We start from the raw sequence: 21,339 nt of genomic DNA, 5'->3' as shown, positions 1-21,339 counted from the left end.
GAATCCCGCCTGGGGGCGCCTAGCCATTAAAGCCCGTTACATCATCTATTTGGCATCTGGGTTCTTTTATTTAACATCACTGGGCCGTTTTGACCTTACAGGATCTGTCCTGTAAGAAATGAATTTCTACGTTATATCAAAAATGTTTGGGACTATTTGTCATTATAGCTAGCAAGACCCTAATACATAGGGCTTCTCTGGTGGCTCAGATGGTAAAGTATCTGCCAGCAATACAGGAGACATAAGAGACTTGGGTTAGATCCCTAGGTTGGGAAGATCCCCTGGAGGAAGGCATGGCAACCCAATCCAGTATTCTTGCCTGGAGAATCTCACGGACAGAGGAACCTGGCGGGCTATATAGTCCATGTGGTCGAAAAGAGTCAGACATGACTGAAGTGTCTAAGCACTCACCCAAATACATGCAATCTCTTATTCCCAAGGGTGAATGTATTAGCTCTCTTACTCAAACATATTCATTAAGCATATTCTATCTACAAGTCTATGCATGACAAAAGTGCTACATGCATGACAAATACAAAGGTGAATTAGAGATTCTGCCTTCACATTATTTCCAGCCCAGAAGGAAAGACAGTAGCCACTCACACAGCTATGATATAAGGCAAAGTGCCACATAAAGGTCTTAGGGGAGCTAGACAGATAGATATACATTATCTCACATTCAGTTCAGTTCAGTTCAGTTCAGTCGCTCAGTCGTGTCCGACTCTTTGCAACCCCATGAATCGCAGCACGCCAGGCCTCCCTGTCCATCACCAACTCCCGGAGTTCACTCAAACTCATGTCCATTGAGTCGGTGATGCCATCCAGCCATCTCATCCTCTGTCGTCCCCTTCTCCTCCCGCCCCCTATTAGAAGAGTTCAAAGCAGGGAGATATAATTTTCATGAGGGAGTTCACAAAAGACTTGAAATAAGCTGGAAAATGACATTTAGATAGAATTTAGATCAGCTGAAATGCAGGTAGAGGCCCTGCTGGGGAAGATAAAGATGTGAAAGGAGGGGGACTTCTCTGGCAGTTTGGTAGCTAAGGCTTCACCTTCTAATGCAAGGGGTGAGGGTTCAATTTCCAGTCAGTAGTTAAGATCTGACATGCCTCATGGACATAAAAATCAAAACATTTAAAAAAAAAAAGTAATATTGTAACAAATTCAATAAACGCTTTAAAAATGGTCCACATTAAAAAAAAATGTGAATAGAGCCCTGGAGAGTGAAGACAGGGGTTCAGCACTAGGACAAGGTCATAGACACACTTGAGAGCTACAAGACTGAAAATCGATCGAATTTCAGAGGTTTAGCAAAGAAAAATAAAGAGTCAAAGATGACTGAGGCTGTGAACTAGGGTGACCAAGAGAATTATGGAAGCATGAATTCAATTCAGAGAAAGCACTAGTCTGGCTGGGGGCAGAAGGCCACAAGCAGCTCTGTTTTAGACAAAATGAGTATAGGACATTGGGGTGGAGGTATATAACGTGGATCTAAGCTACAGAAAATTGAGGGCTACAGGTTTGGTTCAAAGATGAAGTTCTGCTTTGTTTTTAATATTTACTTGTCTGGTTGCACCGGGTCTTGGTTGCAGCATATGGGGTCTTTGATCTTGGTTGTAGCATGAGGGATCTCCCATCATCATCTCACTATTTGAGATCTTTCACTTGCAGCATGCAGGATTTAGTTCCCTGACCAAGGAACAAACCCAGGCCCTCTGCATTGGGAGTGTGGACTCTAACCACTGGACTACCAGGGAAGTCCTGGAGATGAAGTTTTTAAGACTTATTTATTTACTGGTGAGAACTGAGAACAAGATTGGATTAGATTTGCAACGGAGATTTCCGAGGGAGAAGAAAGCCAGACTCCCTTAAAATATATTCCAGGTAGGAAGATAGAATGCAGAAAAGTGACTAAAGAGGGAAATGATCCAGGGGAAACCAGAATAATGCAAAAAACTGGATCAAGTCCAATCCTACAGAGGAGTTAGTAGAGAAAGAAACTACATATTAATAATACTGTAACACCAAACACATAATCTCATTGAATCCTCAAACCACCCAATGAAACACAGTTCCCTGTCAACTACTGACCAGGCATTCAGACCCAACAAAGAACACAAGCATTGCAGTTAAATGAACCTGGATTCTCATCTTGGCTCTGCTCTTCTAAAGCTGCATAATCATGGGGTCATAGAGAAATTAATAGTGCCTCTGACTCTCACAGAGTTCGTGAGGATTAAATTTTTAAATGCATGCCAAGTGCTCAGCACCGTGCTGGACATGTAATAAACACTCAATAAGTGGGAGCTATTGTTTTTTAAATACGAATAAACATAGGTTTTTGGTTATTTTTTTAACCACAGCCTGTTTATGGAAATGTAAATCGGTGAAGACATTTTGGAAAGCAAGATTCCACCAACATCTTTTTAATTACATTTGACCCAGCAATTCTGCTTCAAGGAATTCACTTTATAAAACTGTTCCCATGTGTAAGAGTATTCACTATTGCACTGTTTGTGATAAGGAAAAACTGGAACCAAACTTAAGGATGTTTACATAAATTATGATATATCTATACCATATGATCATACATCTATATGACACATCTATGAAATATTCAATGAAGCTCTAAGTAAACTGATATGAGGGGCTTCCCAGGTGATGCCAGTGGTAAAGAATCCACCTGCCAAAGAGACATAACGTGGGTTTGATGCCTGGGTCAGGAAGATCCCCTGGAGGAGGGCATGGCAACCCACTCCAGTATTCTTGCCTAGAGAATCCCCATGGATAAAGGAGCCTGGTGGGCTACAGTCTATAGGGCTGCAAAGAGTTGGACATGATGGAAGCAACTAAGAATGCACGCAAACTGATATGAAAGGTATTCTCCATATCTTCTTAAAAAGGTAATTTCTCAAAAGAATCCATATGATTTCATTAATGATCAAAAACATAAATGTAAAAAGAATGAAAGAATAAATACTAAATTAACTCTATGACGTGCTGGAAAGTAAAGGAGTAGAAACTCAGGGCTTTCACCTTTAAGTCTGTATACTTCTGTGCTGTTTGAATGAGACGTACAACTGTATTACAACGCAATTTCAAAAATGTAAGAACTTGAAAAAAACGTCAGAAGTATTTTAGAAGAAATGCCATGTAAGATTTAAACTCATCATTAAAAATGTAGATGGGGTGAATTGTGGGATTAGGATTGACATACATACAATATTAATACTATATATGAATTAGATAACTAATAAGAACCTACTGTATAGCTCAGGGAACTCTACTCAGTGCTCTGTAGTGACCTAAATGGGAAGGAAATCTAAAAAAAGAGGGAACATATGTATACCTATAGCTGATTCACTTTGCTGTACAGCTGAAACTAACACAACAAACATTGTAAACTATAGGCTCCTCTATCCATGCGATTCTCCAGGCAAGAATACTGGAGTGGGTAGCCATTCCCTTCTCCAGGGGATCTTCCTGACCCAGCAGGGATCAAACCTGGGTCTCCTGCATTGCAGGCAGATGCATTACTGTCTGACCCACCACGGAAGCCCAACTGATCTAACAAAAATTAATTTAAAAAACAATGTAGATAAAAAGTCAATAAAGATGATGAAGAGGAATTCTTGCACTTCAGAAAGTATAACACCCTGAGTGAGTGAGTGAAAGTTGCTCAGTCGTGTCCAGCTCTTTGCAACCCCATGGGCTATACAGTCAATGGAATTTTCTAGGCCAGAATACTGGAGTGGGTAGCCTTTCCCTTTTCCAGAGAATGTTCCCAACCCAGGGATCGAACCCAGGTCTCCCACACTGCAGGCAGATTCTTTACCAGCTGAGCCACAAGGGATGCCCTGAAAATGGTTGCAAATTTTCATTTATCTCCACAGTTTCCATGTCTATGACCCTAGGAAGGCTGTAGGATGAAATGACCAGTACAACAGAAGAGACCACCTACCTACATCGCACAAATCTTTTCTAGCATTTTTAATCCCTCGAGGATAAAAAGTAATAAATACACAAATTATATAGGTAAATCAGAAGTGGGACAAGGAAAAATGGCAACGAAAGGCGGGCCACAGCTATGTGACTAACACGGTCAGCATCCTAAGTGCTGCTGGGGAAGGAAGGGAGATGCCGGGGCAGTCAAAGAAGAAAACAGAAACACATTCAACCTCCTCTTCAGTTTAAGCCCTAGGAGGGTCGGAGGGCGAACCCGTAAGGGTGTGTCCACTCGAGGGGCCACTGAGTGTGCTGGCCCAATAAGAGGGAATGCGGGAAGGCCTCGAAGCTGCAGCAGGCCTCTTCGCCCTGTCTTGCTCACACGTCTGCACCGGTCCCGCCCGCAGCCTCCGTCAGGTCCTCAACCCCGGTCCCCCGCCAGCCCCTCTCCAAGAGCATCAGGAGATGCTTGGGGCGATCTACGTGCGTCAGGAGGCTGGTTCCCCTGGATGGGAGGGGGCCGGACCAGCTGACCTCAGCGATCCACCTCCCTTGCAGGCCTAACTCCAGGCCACCCCCTACCCCCGGGACGTCCCTGGCGGGGACTCCCTGGCACCAGGGCCGGTGGCACTCACTGTCCCCGCAGCTCGGCCGTGGACGGGAGGGGCTTCTTCGCCGGCCCGGCCCGCGGCAGAGCCCAGGTCTGCGGTTCCCGCAGCGGCTTCAGCGGGGGAAGCGAACCGCGCTGGAACCAGCGGCGGCCCGGCGCCGAGCCGAGCCCCCGGCCGGGACTGGCCGAGCTGCGGCGGCGGGGCGGGGCGGGGCGGGCGGCCGCGCGCTCGCTCGGGCGCCGCTCTTGGGTTGAACATTCTCGGCGGCCGGCAGCCCGGCGACGCTGTGGAGGGCGGCGCGCCCGCCGCTCAGCCCCGTCCTGCCGGGCCAGGACGCGGGTGACTCGGCTGCCGCCCCGCCCGCCCGCCCGCTACGCGCCTGTTGCTAGGCGCCGGGAGCTTGCCGGCGGGCGGTCACCTGAGGGCGTGCCGCGGGGTCCGGGTGCCGCGCCAGGATGGTGCTTGGGCAGCGGGAGGCAGCCAGGACTTACTGGACAACTACTCTAGGGTGCCGCCGCCTGCGAGATCATGGCTGCAGGGGGCGGGGTGGGAGGAGGCTGCGGAAACGAGGCTCAGTGCCGACTGCAGGTCAGTGCGGTATGAAAGCGGTGCCATGTACTATAGATGGGGTGGGTAGGGGGCACTTGGACAAGGTTGGTGAGGTGAGGCTCTCTGGGTTGCATTTTAAGATTCAAACTAACCAGGCTCTCCAGAATACTGATGAGTCTAGACAAGCAGTACCTGACTAGCCAATCTCTGGTAAGTGACTCAGTCGTCTGAGTTCCCGTTTCCCTCACCGTGCCCTCAAGAATTCTGCGTTCTACGCCTCCTTTGTCGTGGCTCTTCGATAGAAGGTTCGGCAGGGAAGCCTAGCAGCCTGACTCACAGAGGGTCTTAGCCTGTATATGCTCTTGCCGAGTTGTTATAAATCCTATTTCTTGACTTGTCCACTAGGGTGGCAAGTTTAGCCCTGGTAAGTGGACTTCGGATTCCACAAAACTGAAACTGCTCTCAGCACAAGTTTCCGTTTCCATTAAGCTCCATACTAATCTTTCCTAACTCCTCTGATTAAGAAAACCAACTCACATTACACTTGGAACCTAAACCCTTCCTTGTGTGATCCCGGGGGTCAGGAAGGTTATTAGTCCGTTGACTAAAATATGGGGTAATGACAAACCTAGACAGCATATTAAAAAGCAGAGATGTTACTTGGCCTACAAAGGATCTATATAGTCAAAGCTATGATTTTTCCAGTAGTCATGTAAGAAAGGGAAAGCTGGACAATAAAAAAGGCTGGGCGCTGAAAAATTGAGGCCTTCAAACTGCAGTGCTGGCGAGGACTCTTGAGTCCCTTGGACAGCAAGATCAAACCAGGCAATCCTAAAGGAAATCAACCCTGAATATTCATTGGAAAGAACTGATGCTGAAGCTGAAGTCCCAATACTTTGGCCACCTGATGCTGGGAAAGAATGAAGGCAGAAGGGGACGACAGAGGATGAGATGGTTGGAAGGCATCACTGACTCCATGTGAGTTTGAGCAAACTCTGGGAGATGGCGAAGGACAGGGAGGCCTGGCGTGCTGCAGTCCATGGAGTTGCAGAGTTGGACACAACTGAGCAACTGAACAAAACAGTGGTATACTTAATAGGCTGCACATTAAAAATCATATGGTGACTTTAAAGGGAAAAACCCTAGGCCCACCTCTGAATCAAATAAGAATTCAGTTCTGGGGTTGCACTCAGACAGTGGAGAACCACTGTCTCAGGTGGTTAATATCATTAATATCAGTGTATTAAACGTACACAAATACTTAATGTGTCAGATGCTTACAATTAAAAGGTAAGTTTTGAGTCTGCTATTGCCTCCCCCTCCCCCCTCGGCTATCATCAAATGGCTACTGAAAAGGCTTGAGACAATCTAAAAAGCAAAGGACTTGCAAGGCACCAGGCACCGTTCTAACTGCTAGAACAGAGAAGGTTAAGACTCAAACCTGATTATACTCAAACATGGAAGTGGCTGCGTTAAGCAACAGGTAACAAGTAAATGGAAAATTTATTTCTGATAGCCCAGCATTCATCACAAGAGTCAACAGAAGAGGGAGGCAGGAGGTTAAGGGCCAGAAATGACAGAAGCAGAGACTATACTTTGAAAATGGAGGAAGAGGTCACAAGCCAAGAATTGTAAGCAGCTTCCAAAAATTGGAACAGATTCTCCCATAGGGCCTTAAGAAGGTAGGAAAGGGTGTTGACACCTTGATTTAGCCCAGTGAAACTGATTTTGAACTTCTGACAATTTGTGCTTTAAGTCACTTAAGTTTGTAATTTTTTACAGTAACAGAAAACAAATAGTGTCAACTATGTCAGGCACTGTGTAGGATTAAAAAAAAAACAGGCCCACCTTAAAAAGTTGACTGACTTAAAGGAGAGTAAGATTCTGGCTGGCCGGTAACAATCTGTCAAGGAAAACAGCAGGGGCAGAAAGCTGTCAATCTTCCCCGGGAGGGGGGTCTCCAAGGACACAAGAATCTGTCATATCTTGGGACATCCTTGTGTAGCACTTATCTCACCATCTTTAAGTCTATTTTGCCCATTAGACTAACACATGAAAGCAGAGCTATTTTCCTTTGTACATCCCTCAATGCTGAAGTTACACAGCAAATAGCATTTACTTAGCACTTTGGGCCAGGCACTACCCCAAGCATTTTCCATGACCTGACATTCTTTAATCTTCACCAAAATTCTATATAAGTTACCACTATTTTGCTTAAGAAGGAGAGATGAAGCAACTTAATGACTCAAACTATTATGTGGAAAAGTGAAAGTCATTCAGTGGTGTCTGACTCTTTGCAACGCTATGGACTTCACAGTCCATGGAATTCTCCAGGCCAAAACACTGGAGCAGGTAGCCTTTCCCTTCTCCTGGGATCTTCCCAACCAGGGATCGAACCCAGGTCTCCTGCACTGCAGGCATTCTTTGCCAGCTGAGCCACAAGAAAAGCCCAATTAAGTGGAAGCTGGATATGAATTCAAGCAGTTTGGCTCCAGAGCCAGCACTCTTAATCATTTACCACAAAGGAACCCTCAAAGATAAGCCAAGAAAGACCAGGGTAACACTGCTAAAAGCTAGTAAATGCAATAGACAGTTAAACTTTATGGCTAGGGTAGCCAGGGGATGACCTAATAATAATAAAGCTGGAGCTTTGAAGGCTACAACTGGAATGTCCTTATATGAGATCAATCTTTGCATAAGTGGAACCTGGGTGCCGAGCTTCATCAATGAGGCTGGTTAGCCTTCTGGTGATCTCTTATAGAAAAGTGAAAGATTTTGGGTGAGTTTAAGTAAAATAAGGCATTAAGTTGCATTTCAGCAGGTTCTAACAGTTCACAAAATATTCTCATGTTTTTAGGCCTTACACTCCTGTGAAGGCAGACGGTATCCTCCCCACTTACAAACTCTCATACATTTCCCTATCCTCTGGCCCCATTTGGAAACTATGTGGAGAGTTGAATTTCTAGGATTGTTGTCTGCAGAAGACCTGTACAGCCCAAACACTGTTTCTTTCCTCTCCATGTATCTAGGATCTTCCTATTCTCACTAGCTTCAAAAACTTGTCTACTTTGGGAGATGTGTCAACATCCAAGGACTGTAACACAGGTGCCCCTCAGTGCTCATAGTGGGGGAGACTGGGTATTGGGCACAAGTGGATATAGGAACTTTGCTGTGAACCTCAAACTGCTCTTAAATTGTTTTTTATAAGAGGCATTGTTTAAATACCATTCTACATATAGAATACCATTCCTATTACTATCGCAAATCCTACATTGTTTCCCTCCATCCTCCCATGCCTTAGGGAGTTAGCCAAAGGCGACTTGAACAACCGTCTGAGCCACTTCAACCTTACAGGATACTGGGATGTGCAAAGACTGGGGACTCTGTGTATTTACTTATCAAAGCAGTAAAATGAAATAGGTAACTTCAAAGCTTAAGGCTTTTAGGCTCCACCAAGAAATTAATCATTTTTAAACACAGATCCAACTGTTTACCAAGACATTATATTTCTTCCAAAACACCTGATACTCATTATGTAACACTGGTTATAAACAACCTTCTTAATTTCCTTCAAGGATTGATTGACCCTAAACTAATTCAGATAAACAGCTCTCAAGACCCAAGACTGTATTTAAATATACTTAACAACTTTCAAATACTAAAAAGTAATGATTCTGGTACATAGGGCCATCTATTTCATACTGCATCATACCCTTGGCTCAATCAGAGAGGATAGTAAAATTTTTTCCTTAAATGTATATGTATCCCATGTTATGCAGGGAGTGTTATTTGTAAATTACATTCACAGGCACAAATTTCCTTTCTTCTTGTTACACACAATACATAGTAGAAATATTAAAAACTCACTGAAGTATGGGTAGAAGATGCAAAGCAAAAATAAAGAGTGAAATGCAAAAAGAAAATTGACATTAAGACTACTATTTCATAAGCAAGCCAAAGCCTGAGAAAATGGAATTTCTGCAACATTTTTAATCTGTAAACTGAACTTTTTATCATGCACAAAGGCCTGTGAAATAGGCCTTCTTAGATTAGACCCAGTTTGGCCAACTAAAAATGAAAAATCAGGTTTTTTTTTGTACAGGAAAATTTTCAATAAACCCAAGGAATGTTTTTCACAAGACACAGGCTGGACCCTAAGTTCTGCATCCAAGAGGCTAGGCTGTTGATCTGACTTAATCTTGTTGCACCAAGATTTGCAAAGGAAAGATAAAGTCAACCAAGACAGTACATTTCAATTTGTTTCAGTTGTTTATTCATTGACCAGATTACAAAAATAATCCTGGTAGATACCTGAAAGGAAGGAAAAAAAACCCATTAAACATAATAATTAAAAATTAACATACACCAGGAGTTATCAGTACCAATTGTTTCCACTTTTAAGTAGGAAAAAAAACACAGGCCTTTTCTCCTCTCCATAACGTCCTCAAAAGGGAAAACCAAATCAACTGTGATCATATTACAGGGTTGATTTTCCCTCACTAAATGCCAACTGAGCAAAACCCTTATCGGCATTTAGATCAATTTACTCTAGCATTAAGTAAACTTCTTTCTGGATGTAGTTGCTCACCTTAGTTCATCCTTCTAATAAGCCTGTTGATCTGGTCTTCCCTGTTTCCAGCATCTCCACCTTCTACAAAATGGGTGGTCTTTTTCTTCATTCCACCTCGTGGAGAAGACAATTTAAAGGGCCACAGGAAGTTGTTTGCTTCTTTGAAACGTTTTCCAACGGTATAGATCTCATGAATCAGATCCTCCATGCAGATGATTCCGTATTTCCCTGAACATGTTCAAATATTTAAGGTTATCAGAATTGTTTATTTTGAGACTATTACATTTTAAGGCATTAAAGACTATAGACTGTTAACACTTATAAGTAAATCAAGTGTGAAATTAACGAAGGAAATATAAGGCTTTTCATACAAAGATACAGCTCAAGCCAGTAAAATCACACCTTCCATTTTTTCATGAACAGTATACGGAATAAGGGAAGGTTCTTCAACAGTAAGAATAGCCAGGCTATTCTCAAGACACCAAAAAACAGCTTGTCTGATACAATAAATTTTGTAATTACCTTTCCCCAAAAAAGGAGGAACCTACCAAGAGATCGAGCAATCAATGCGTTGTCTGTCAGGGCAATTCGCTTTTTGTTGATTTTGCCATAACCACGCTTGTAGATCAATTCATTTACAGACTTCAGATTTGGGTACCTAAATACAAAAAGAAAAACAGGCATAAATGACCAAATAAGACAATCACCGTCAAAACCCCTATAATTCACCTATGTAGCCAAATTATAAGAAGTCAAGACACCTACCCCCACGCAATGTATGGCTCCACAATTCTCAGCATGTTAATAGATGCCTTGTTGAGCTTCACAAAGGTGCCATTGAAGATCTGCCGGAGGCGAAGGAGCTGCAGCACCTTTCGAACCTTTGGGCTCACACCGTTGATGCTGCAAAGAAAACACAAAATTCCTTTAGCTTTCATCACACCTTTTACAATAAAAAGACAGGGAACTAACATTTTTGGGCAACATGTCACACCCAAATAGCAATCTTCTCCTGTTACAAGACCACTCTTTCCTTTAGTTCTAGCTGTATTCTATCACCTGTCAACTTGCCTCCCCTGCAAGGAAACAGTCTTTTGATACGTATTTTTCATATTCAAAAATTTCCCCGATGCTCTTATTACTTTCTTTTGTATAGATCTGTTTTAAGTCATTCTCCAAGGACACTTCATTCAAGTACTCAGAGAATGGACAGATGCTTTGGGCACAGGGCTTATCATCACTAAAATACTCCCCACCCCATTCCACTTACCATTCAAGTTTCTGTTCCAGTGTATGAGAACCAAGGTCCCCACAAATGTGAAATTTTGCTCAGAGTGGACAGCTTTCCCTTTATGCAATAAAAACTGAACTTACCCTCTGATCCTGATGACAAATGCCAATTTGGGTTCCGCGGGTACATAGAAGTTGCCGGCTTTTCGTGCCATCCTAGCCATTCGAATTTCAGTTCTGTACATCTGCCTGTATTCCTTGTGGTAATGCTTGGCTTTTTCATAGATAAGCTTCCTCCTTGCCTTTCGAAGCTGAAAAACATTCTTCTTATTCATTTGTTTTGGCTCCCAAACACAATTAGCAATACCAGTTAAGAGAACACTCTTCTCTTGAAAATTTCTCACCACCATATATATTAACATTCCAAGAGAAAGACACCACCTTCATTAGAAAAGATCATTCTAAAAGTTAACCACGCTGACTGGTACAGTAGCTGAAATTAGCCTTGTTAAAAATATCCAACTCATTTTTAATCACAGGACCTCTTCTTTACTGGTGCGTCAAAAGGTTTACTTACCATCTTTTGGGCAAACTTCTTTCTCAGGCGCTTGATCTTAAGCTCTGCGAAATTCTTTCGCTTTTTCTTAAGGGTTTCTGGCACAGCAGGAACCTTCTTTTTCTTCTCTCTGACAACAGCAGACAAAAAGAGTTCAAAAGGCCCACAGCACTACATCACTCCCCATTCAGTACTGAGCGCTCTCTCTAGTATGCTGTGCCCGTAATCTTTATGTCTAACAAGGACCACTGTCTTTAAACGAGTCATAAAGACAATAAATTCACATTTAACCTACAATCTGTCCCAGGGTCCCAAGACAACAAAAATAGCGACAGCGAAACACATAGAGTTAAAGACCGCTGCAATACACTGATCCCTAGATTATTAGTGTGACTCGTAAACCACCAACCACCACCCCGGTTCAAACCTAAAAATCAAGTTCCACATGTTTAAGTAAAGGCCTGATACCTGGGACGCTTGGGGCAAAAGCCAACTAAGAAAGAACCCAATTCAGAGGTTCTGACCCTCCCTCCTAGGACGAGGGACTGGACCCGCCAATCCCACATATATTCAGCTCTCACACCTTGCTCCCGGTACCTCCAAGACCTCCTTCCCCAAGGCCGCCTGAATCCCATCTTAGCCTGAGACCACCAGTAGTGTCACAGCGCGTCACAAACACACAGATATGTTGTCAAAGATACAGGTTACAGACGGAACGAGAGAGAGAGAGACTGGAAGGCTCTGGTTTCGGGGATGGAGGGGGATACTCGAGACGACTCGGAGAAACTTACTCTGCACCCTCCATGGTTCCAGCCGGGAAAGAGGAAGTTGGCGCATGCGCGCTGTTCACTTAAAGACGGCGAGCGTGAAGCCCCACGACTCATAGGTGTCTCGGGATAAGCCAGAAAAGAACTCGGAAGTAGAACTCGACTCGCAGACGCAGAACTAAGAACTGCCTGACTCGGCCTCTTTACGATCAAGTTTCGGGTAAAACGTGTATGGGAAGAATGAATGTATTGGCTAGACTCTAATCGATACGATGAGAGCAGAGTGCCGATTCCTTGACTACTCGGGGTCCTGATGTTTAGGCTGCGTCGACAGGATATGGCTCGAATTCTACCCAGTAATGTATGCAAACGACGCACCGGCGGGGCGAGAACTACAAATCCCGGCATGCATCACGTTCACGGCCCGCCGGCCGAAAGGGTAACGCCGGTCCGGGTCTGAAGGCAAGCGCGGCGGTGGTGGTCCCAGCCGGGTAAATGGAGAGCCTCTTGGCCTTCGATCCAAAGGGCCAGCTACGATTCTAGGCTGCTCCCGGCTTTTGGCCGCCTTCCCGGCCCTTCGCTAACCCCAGCAGCCGACCGGCACGCCCGTTGCCGCGCTGCCGAGGTCCTTGTCCTCGTTTATCCAGCCTGCAGGGCTGTCTTCCGCAGCGCCTGATCGCCGGCGGAGCCGTCCAGAACCCCTGGGTTAACGAAAGTGACTCAGACGCCGGACAAGCGAGGACCGGACGGCCGGAGGACAGCCCGGGCACTGCCGACTGTCCGGCCTGGCGGGCGGAGGTCTGGACGCCCCACGGCGGGGTGGGGGTGGGGGGCGTGAACCGCGATGGGAGGTGCAAGGAGGGCTGGCGGCTGCGGCCACGGCCATGTGAGAGGGGCTACCCCGCCGCTGCTCCGCGGACGGCGGGCGGGCGGGGGGCTGGCCCGGGGGCGGGGTGCGCCCGGGGGGCGGGGAGGGCCGAGCTGGGGGAGGGCCGATGCCGCCGCCGGCTCTTCCCGGTCGCGGGTTATATATCGCGGAGCGTGGAGTCCGCTCAGCGGCGGCCGGCGGCTCAGCGACTCGCCAGCGGCGCTGCGCTGCGGAACCCGGTGCCCGAGTGACAGCCGCGGGGGGGCGCAGGGCCAGGGGCCACGAGACCGCGAAGGCAGCCGCAAGCCGTAGGGGAGCGCTCGCCAGCGCCGATCGCGTCCCCTCTTCCCGGCGCGCCCGCTGCCCCGCACCCCACTCTCCCACCCGCTCGCAACTTGGGTCAAGTTGACAACTCCCGCGGCGGCCGGCCGACCCGTGCCGTCTCCGCCGCGCGCCCCTCGCCCGGAGTGAGAGGGAGCCGCGGCGGCGCCTTGGCTATGAGAGCCGCGCGCGCCGCCTAACTCGCGGCTGTCACCGCCGCTGCAGCGGGACCGGCCGGCGGGGCGGGCGCTCCGGGACCGGCGGGCGGCAGCCTGCAGGAGGCGCCGAGCCGGGCACAGCCTGGGGCCACCGCGCCGAGCCCGGGCGGGAGTGGCCCCGCGCGAGCGGGGCGCGGCGCCGCGCACTCCAGCCCGGCGGGCACCTCGAGGGCGGGCGCGGGGCGCAGCCTTCGGGTCCCAGCAGCTCTGACCAGCGCCCCCGGGGCAGCTCGGGGAGGGGGGCGGACGCGGGCGCTGGGCTCGTGCGGGGGCTCCCCCGGGACGTCGCGATGAACATCGTGGTGGAGTTCTTCGTGGTCACTTTCAAAGTGCTCTGGGCGTTCGTGCTGGCCGCGGCGCGCTGGTTGGTGCGGCCCAAGGAGAAGAGCGTGGCTGGCCAGGTGTGCCTCATTACGGGCGCCGGCAGCGGCCTGGGCCGCCTCTTCGCTCTCGAGTTCGCCCGGCGCCGGGCGCTGCTGGTGCTCTGGGACATCAACACCCAAAGCAACGAGGAGACGGCGGGCATGGTGCGCCACATCTACCGCGACCTGGAGGCGGCCGACGCCGCGGCGCTGCAAGGTAACTCGGACCGGCGCCCGCGGCATTGTTGGGTCAAGCCTCTTCCCACCCCCGCGCCCTCCCCCCGAGGGCGCCGGAACCCCACGGTCACGGCCGGTCCTGCTCTCGAGGAAGAGCACCCTACCCCCTGCAGCCCAGGCTTCCGCGAGTGGAATTTGCCTCCTGATCAGGGGCATGAGCCCTTCTGTATCAGGAGGGAGAAAGTGTGCCAAAGCCCGGTCTTAACGGAGGTCCAGTCCCTTTGGGGAAGACTGTGGGCTTTCCTAAGCCCTCGGAGTCTAAGCAGGGCGAGGGAACTTGGGACCCCCGATTTGAATCCTAAAGAGATGTGTCAGTCTCGTTTGGGAAGGAGAAACTAGTGTCTTTGGGAAGTTGTTCTCAGACTCGCTCATTGATCCTTACACGTACGTTACTGCGGTCTGAAGGGCTGAGACGAGGGCAGCATTGATGATTTCACTGTAAGTTTTAGCCACGGGAAAATAATTAACATTGTTGCACCGGAGATGTTAAGTCAGTGCTTTAGTTACATACTCAGCCCGATTGAAAGACACCTGGCCTCTTAAGGGAAAACGCTTAAAGAATTTAAGCCTTATTGTAAAATTAATTCCATGTTTTTGATAACCTTAGGAAATCTGCATTTCTGGGTATTTATTACCTAACCTGAGTCTGAGACTTAAAAAAAAAAAAAAGCCAAAGTGGAAAACATAACCAACCATAAGTATCGGTCTGGATTTGATAATGGCTCTTGCTTTTTGACAATTTTTTCATTTCCAGAGAAAACACCGAATTATATTGGGAGGATTAACTTGGACACCACCCCTCCCCGATATCGATCATTTGTCACCAAAATTATTGGCACCTGTCTTTTATGTCAGAAAACCAAAGGTCAAAACTGGTACATTTTCTCCATTGGTATGAGGGTAGCAAACAGATTTCTGTGCTCCCTGCCCAGACCTAAAAGAGAAAGGTGGTTGTTTTCCAGAGAATAGATCAGGTTTTTAGATTGAGTTCTTATACAGGAAAATCACACGTTTACCTGTCAACTCGGTTTATGTAAGGCTGCTTCTTGGGGGGTTTTAGCTACTCCAGATAGGACCAACCAGTGTGATCCCCACTTTGTCATAGCAAATTCGGTTCATTTCTGGGCTTTGGCTGAATTCAGATTATTAATTACAGCTTTGATTTGTGAGCCTTGGGGCACGCAGACAGACTAAAGAGTAAGAGCTGCTTCTGACCACTGTTCTCCGCAAAGAGGAGTGTGTGTGTGTGTGTGTGTGTTTGGGAGGAGGAGGTGTTACTCTCTGGGCTGAGATCCGTTCATTCCAGGTGTCTTTAGCTCCAGAAAGCCAGTCCCATGAGGTCTGACTTGTATTGGGCTGGTCACAATTACATGATTTTCCCCTAAGCAAAGTTATCCAGTAAATTGCTGTAATTCCCAAAGACTAGGGGGAGGAAGGCAGCTGTAAGTGCAGTCATTGGCAAGCCTTATGGTGTCAGAAACTTGAAGCTCACTGTAGTATTTTTGTTTTGTGTGATCTTTGTCCTACTGATGGCCACGTGACTCATGTTTTGCACCCCCCCTCCTGTCCCTTCTCTGTTTCATTTTTTTCCCTTCATCTGGACTTCTGAGGACAGCTGGGAATGGTGAGGAAGAAATTCTGCCTCACTGTAACTTGCAGGTTTTTACCTACACCTGTGATGTGGGAAAGAGGGAGAATGTCTACCTGACAGCAGAAAGGGTCCGAAAGGAAGTTGGCGAGGTCTCCGTCCTGGTCAATAATGCCGGCGTGGTGTCTGGGCATCACCTTCTGGAATGTCCCGATGAGCTCATTGAGAGAACCATGATGGTCAATTGCCACGCACACTTCTGGGTAAATATAAACATCCTTGTTTTTATTATTGGGCCCTACTCAGCAAGAAGGTTGGGAAAGAGCGAGAGCCTTCAGTACCAGCCTGAAAGCCACCTGCGCTCTTTCACCCACAAAGCTTCCTTCCAACTCTCTCTTCCCCCCTGGTGAATTACAGCGTATGCCGGTTACTATTAAATGGTTGTTTTCCTCCCCCCGCACCCCACTCCCAATTCAGAACTTCTGGAGAGGGTAGAGGACTGAACATTTTGAACTAGTTTGAAAGATTGCCATAAAAATAACAAGAGGGAGTATAAAACCCTGGGTTTGTTTATTTTACTTTCTGTTGAGTTTGTAAAACATCAGTTGTTCTTATGAATTCCTAAAGTCAGAGTTTAGGCTTCCAAATTACTGCTGAGCCACATTTCAGAAAGCGCCAAAGATTCTGAGATCAGCATCTGTGGTCCGGTGGGAGTGGTCAGGCCACCCTGGCAGCCGCTTAAATCCATTGACTATCCCCAGGGTCTGTGGCATATTGGGGCATATCTCAGAACTTTCTCAGCTTAGAAGATATGTTTCTAAGAAGTCACTCTGAAAGGACCACAGAGTCCCTCTGTAGCGGGCAGAGGGGTTGAGACCTGGCAAAACAAGGACTTGAACCATTTCAGCTTCCAGTCATCACAGAACTATTACCTCATCTAAATAGATGAGAGAGAGGGCCTTCTGCTCTGGGGGCAGAACTAATCCCGATTTGCCAGATGACCTTTTCAGTAATGGTAGGCGTGACACTCCCCCCTTTAACTGTACACTCTTGACCCACTTTATGCTCTTCTAACCCCCCTTTACTTTTGTAGGCAGGTGGGATCCAATAAAGAAGGGATAAGGAAATAGGATTTTTGTTTATTTGTTGTCTCATAGGCGGATTAGTCTTCTAACAGAACACAACAAAGAACTGTTTCTCCTAAATAGGTCACATTAAATCTCATTAATTTTTTAACAACTGCTTAAAAACTTAATCTGGCTTTAGAAGTACTCATTCAAACGTTGCTCCTTGAACAGTAAACCATTTCTCTGACCCCCGCAGAAGCTCATTTTAATGTTGTATATTCAAGCATGAGCTTTAAATCATTTCCAAAACTCTAAAAATGAACATATAAATGACCGACGCTAACTCATACCTATGTTTTAAGCGCGTAAGGTTACCAAATACAGTTTGGAGGGCTTCAAGTATGCTTTGTGTGTGCGCGTGTGCGCAGGTAGATGGGTATGTGTTGTGCGCAGTGGGAGTGGGGAACTGAATAAAATCCCTGTTGCTGTGGGGGCCGCAGAAACGGGGCAGGTGATCAGGTGGGTAAAAGCCAACACAAGAGAATAAACTTGGCAACAGTGTTCATGAAGAATCTTATGTGTTTATAATTTGGAGTAAATCAAATAGCCCCCACTTGAAATAAAAGATGTACATAAATTGCAGGTAGACTGTAGTTTTCATATTTAAAACCTGGTGAGGATGAGGCTGCCTTAGCAGCTGCATCTGATTTCAGTCCATTTGTCATTCTTAAACAGAGCTCTCGCCATCAGTTGACCAGTTATGAACCAGGATTTTTTTTTCCCCCAGTCACCTCTGACTGGGACAATGCATGGTTTCCAAACAGTGAACCTTTACCTCCACAGAGTACTCTGAAGTTTAACCACCTTGCCCAACTGCCCTGCTTGATTATTTTGCTGAATTGTACAATATCACACATAACCAGATTTTTAGAAAAACCCTGTACAATCTGAAGTTAGATACTTGTAAGAGGAAAGCTTCTTTTTATCAGACGTCCTATAAAAAGAGAGCCAAGTCAAGTGTCTTAGGCATAAAAAATCCATAGCCTTAGCTTTGAAAATGCACATCAGTTGATAGACTCTCTACCAATGAGGAATGTACCACCTTCCCAGAGTCCTTCCTTTGCTTGGAAATGTTGTTTAACTGCACAATTTAGGGAGTTCTTGGGCGCTTTGACAGGAATGACGTCACTTCATATTAAACTATGGGAGGCTCCTGAATTCTCCAGCTGTTTTTCCCTTAAGCATCTAAACCTCAGAATTTATTTTCAAAATTGAGTCAGAAAATTCATTTTAAGAGTTGGAGTTTCTGACTTCTTGCCAAAACTCACAAACCATTTAGGAAGAAATCTAGCAAGCCAACATTTAAAAGACGACTTACTATAATTTTATAGTGATTTCTTTGGGGGGAGGGCCTCGAGTAGTCTAAGAACCACCTGAATTCAGCTTCCCTTCCAGTAGTCCCCTTAGGTGAAAATGTTCATGGTAACTATTCCAAGATGTACTGTCATGTGCTGCTTTCCTTCTAGAAAAAGATAACTAGCACGGTGTCTTTTTACTGCATTGGGGTGGGGAAAAGTAGTTGCCCCATACATTTTAAAGAGTGGATCATCTGAGCCAAGACTCGTTCAGTGATTGGAACAGGTCATCTTGAGCCAGACTTTTTAAGTAGCAGTTGATGTCTGTGTTCATAACATAATCAACAGTGTGTTGGTCCTGACCCAGCACTACAGTCATAGGCAGTGAACTGGAAACCGTGTGGACATTGACTGTGGGCGCTCTGATTTCAAACCACCCCTCGTACCACTCCCCCGGCCTGGAAGGCCCTCTGCTCTGCTCCATATCTTTTCAGAGCTAGCTCAGGTTCTTCCTATGACCTGCATCCTCACTCTGGCCCTTTTCTCGTGTTTTGATTTGTCAGAGCCACAAGGACCATTAGAGACCATCTTGTCCAACCCTTTGTTTTCTGATGAAGCTGCCGTTGAACAACTGATCTCTTCTTTCTGTTGATCTCTCTCTGTGTTTGTTGTCATCCTCGTCCTTTGCGCCTGCTATGTGCTCTCTTGGTGTACCTCCTGATCCATTGTGCCCCCAGAGCCCCAGGTAGATGGCAAGCTGTCTGAAGGCAACTTGTTACAGACCTCTGTTTGTTTTCCTCTGCCAGGAACAGAACTCTACTCCTAGTCACTTAGTAAATGTTTGATAGTAGAGGCTAGGCTTCTACTTAAATATTTAGAAGATCACCTACTCATAGAATGCTCCCATGAGTCTGGCTTCTGAAGTTTCAAAAGGTAAGCATTATGTTGGACTAATTCAAGCTGTGGAAGATTGACAGGATCTCAAAGTGAGGGATCTTATGTTTGTTACCGTGTCTGTCTCCTTTTGTTTTCATCCACGACTTTTCCATTGTCCGTGCCCACCTGTAAGCTTGCTTTTATATATATTGACTCTGCTCATTGGTGCAAGGCTAGTGGTTGATAGATAAGTTTAAATCAGCTCAGTTTGAATATATGTAGTCATTCCTGTTTCTAGCTGAGCCTCAAGAAGAGGATTCTGGCCATGGTTCGTTTCTTTTTGATTTTTTTTTAACTTTTATATTGGAGTATAGCTGATTAACAAGGTTGTGATAGTTTCACGTGGACTGCAAAGGGACTCAGCCATACATGTCCATGTATCTGTTCTCCCCCAAACTCCCCTCCCATCCAGGCTGCCACATTACATTGAGCAGAGTTCTGTGTGCTATACAGTAGGTCCTTGTTGGTTATTCATTTTATTTTATTTATTTTTTTTTGGCAAGAATTAAAGTTTTATTTAAAATAATGCATTTTTTAAAAAAAATACACTGTTATCTAGATTCTGTATTTCAATTATAATTTAATCTGTTCATTAAATAATTATTATTTTAAAATAATGCTCAGTGACAATTGTTGTTCAGTTGCTCAGTCGTGTCTGATGGTTATTCATTTTAAATACAGCAGTGTGTACGTGTCCATCCCAAACTCCCTAACTATCCCTTCCCCCCATCCTTCCCCCCTTCCCTGGCAACCATAAGTTCATTCTCTAAGTCTGTGATACAATTCCTTTCTTGCTTCTCATCCTCGGACCTATTTCCATACCCATTAGAAGTGTTTGCAGGACTTAGCATTATTTTGCACAGCCCTCCGGTCTGCTCTGGGCTTTCCTGGTGACTTAAGACAGTGAAAGATCTGCCTTCAATGCAGGAGATTTCATCTCTGGGTCAGGAAGATCCCCTGGAGAAGGGAACGGCAATCCACTCCACTATTCTTGCCTGAAGAATGCCATGGACAGAGGAGCCTGGCGGGCTACAGTCCATGGGGTCGCAAAGCTGATGCTCAGGGTTCTTCTAGCCCAGCAGCTCTCCTCGGAACCTTGGCTTGGTTACCAGTCAAGAAGTGATAGATGTAGGGGGTAGGTTTTAATCAGCATGATCTGTTGTGCAATGTTCAGTTAGGACAAGAACGTGGGAATGTGTGCAATACAGTGCTCTTGACTCTTGGCATAAATCAGAGAAACCATCTATTCAGACTCACTCTGTATCTGGGTAAGAGGCAAAAACTTGAAAATACTTCTCTAGTATCCTTTGAAATATGGAGAACTGGCCTCCACATAGGAGCTGCAAACCCATGTTTCCCCCAAAACATTAATATTTTGCTTCATTTGTTATTTTTAAAGGGAATCTTTAAAAGAAAAAAGAAATTGTAACTTGTCATTTCTAAAAGACAGAATTTATCTGTAGGTCCTTTTTGACCAAAGAGTTGCATTTGGCATTTATACAGGAGCAGCAAATTGATCCCTGATTAACCAAAAGGGGGAAGCAAAAGCATTTAACTCCAGGCCTTTTTATGTTCTAAAGAAATTTTGCATGGTAAAGGGCTAAATCTGTCAAATTGCTAGTCGGTAATTTACTTCTATTGATATGATAGTCAGACAAGATAATTGGTAGTTAATTAATAGACCACTTAACTTAAAAGGTTTCACAGTTTTAAAATACTAATTACTGAATTGGGCATTTATCTATATCCAAGTGTCTAAAGTCTATTTAGTTAAAATCCATCCAGGAAAAGTAAAAGCCCACCAGTTAGATCTGAGTAATGTAGCACTTAAAGACATTAGCGCTGTGGTTGTACCTAATATCTCATGAATGGTCCCTAATCATTAATGTTTAAGTTCTTACGTGATTTATTGGTTTTTAATCTCATATACTATATTCCTCTGTCCTCTGGTTGGAGAAATCTAGTTTTGTTCATGGCTTCTTGGATTTAGAATTTAAAAAAAAAAAAAATCATTTCTAAAGTATTCTTATAAAACTGTGTAGCTGATACTTCCTCCTCCAAAATGTAATATTAGGAATTCTTAGGGTAAATATTTTATGGAGTATTGTTTTTCTGTCTTAGGACAGCAACTAAAAATGTGAAAGTCGTGATGTATTTTC

At 45.6% G+C, this 21,339-nt stretch overlaps 3 protein-coding genes across 3 annotated transcripts in view; 1 reads left to right on the top strand and 2 right to left on the bottom strand.

The window, feature by feature from the left end:
* C16H8orf89 (chromosome 16 C8orf89 homolog) overlaps window positions 1-4,915 on the bottom strand; it is a 35,112-nt gene extending 30,197 nt beyond the window's left edge. The window contains exon 1 of the mRNA XM_055432416.2: window positions 4,581-4,915. The gene's annotated coding sequence lies outside the window, so the exon portion shown is untranslated. The remainder of the gene's footprint in view (window positions 1-4,580) is intronic.
* Window positions 4,916-9,351: 4,436 nt separating this feature from the next.
* On the bottom strand, window positions 9,352-12,281 carry RPL7 (ribosomal protein L7). The gene is made up of 7 exons (XM_055431850.2): window positions 12,253-12,281; window positions 11,483-11,591; window positions 11,050-11,216; window positions 10,441-10,578; window positions 10,224-10,333; window positions 9,694-9,903; window positions 9,352-9,416 (listed from the first exon to the last, which is right to left on the bottom strand). The coding sequence occupies exons 1-6, from the start codon at window positions 12,264-12,266 to the stop codon at window positions 9,695-9,697; spliced, it is 747 nt and encodes a 248-aa protein (XP_055287825.1). The 5' UTR covers window positions 12,267-12,281; the 3' UTR covers window positions 9,352-9,416; window position 9,694.
* Window positions 12,282-13,918: 1,637 nt separating this feature from the next.
* RDH10 (retinol dehydrogenase 10) overlaps window positions 13,919-21,339 on the top strand; it is a 31,731-nt gene continuing 24,310 nt past the window's right edge. Inside the window, exons 1-2 of the mRNA XM_055431848.2 lie at window positions 13,919-14,214; window positions 15,850-16,085. Coding sequence (XP_055287823.1) covers window positions 13,926-14,214; window positions 15,850-16,085 — 525 coding nt within the window. The 5' untranslated portion in view covers window positions 13,919-13,925. The remainder of the gene's footprint in view (window positions 14,215-15,849; window positions 16,086-21,339) is intronic.

This window comes from Moschus berezovskii, chromosome 16, assembly GCF_049115385.1.
Source record: "Moschus berezovskii isolate FMDL1 chromosome 16, NW_MosBer_1.0, whole genome shotgun sequence".
Taxonomy (NCBI): Eukaryota; Metazoa; Chordata; class Mammalia; order Artiodactyla; family Moschidae; genus Moschus; species Moschus berezovskii.
This window is presented reverse-complemented; position numbering and strand designations above follow the sequence as displayed.

Bases quoted from the DNA above. Each gene is read 5' to 3' on its own strand.
- RPL7 (XM_055431850.2), bottom strand. The intron at 10,579-11,049 runs GTAAGTTCAGTT...TTTTCTTTGCAG, and splicing joins TTTGTCATCAGGATCAGAGG to CATCAACGGTGTGAGCCCAA. The intron at 10,334-10,440 runs GTAGGTGTCTTG...TTTTGTATTTAG, and splicing joins GAGCCATACATTGCGTGGGG to GTACCCAAATCTGAAGTCTG.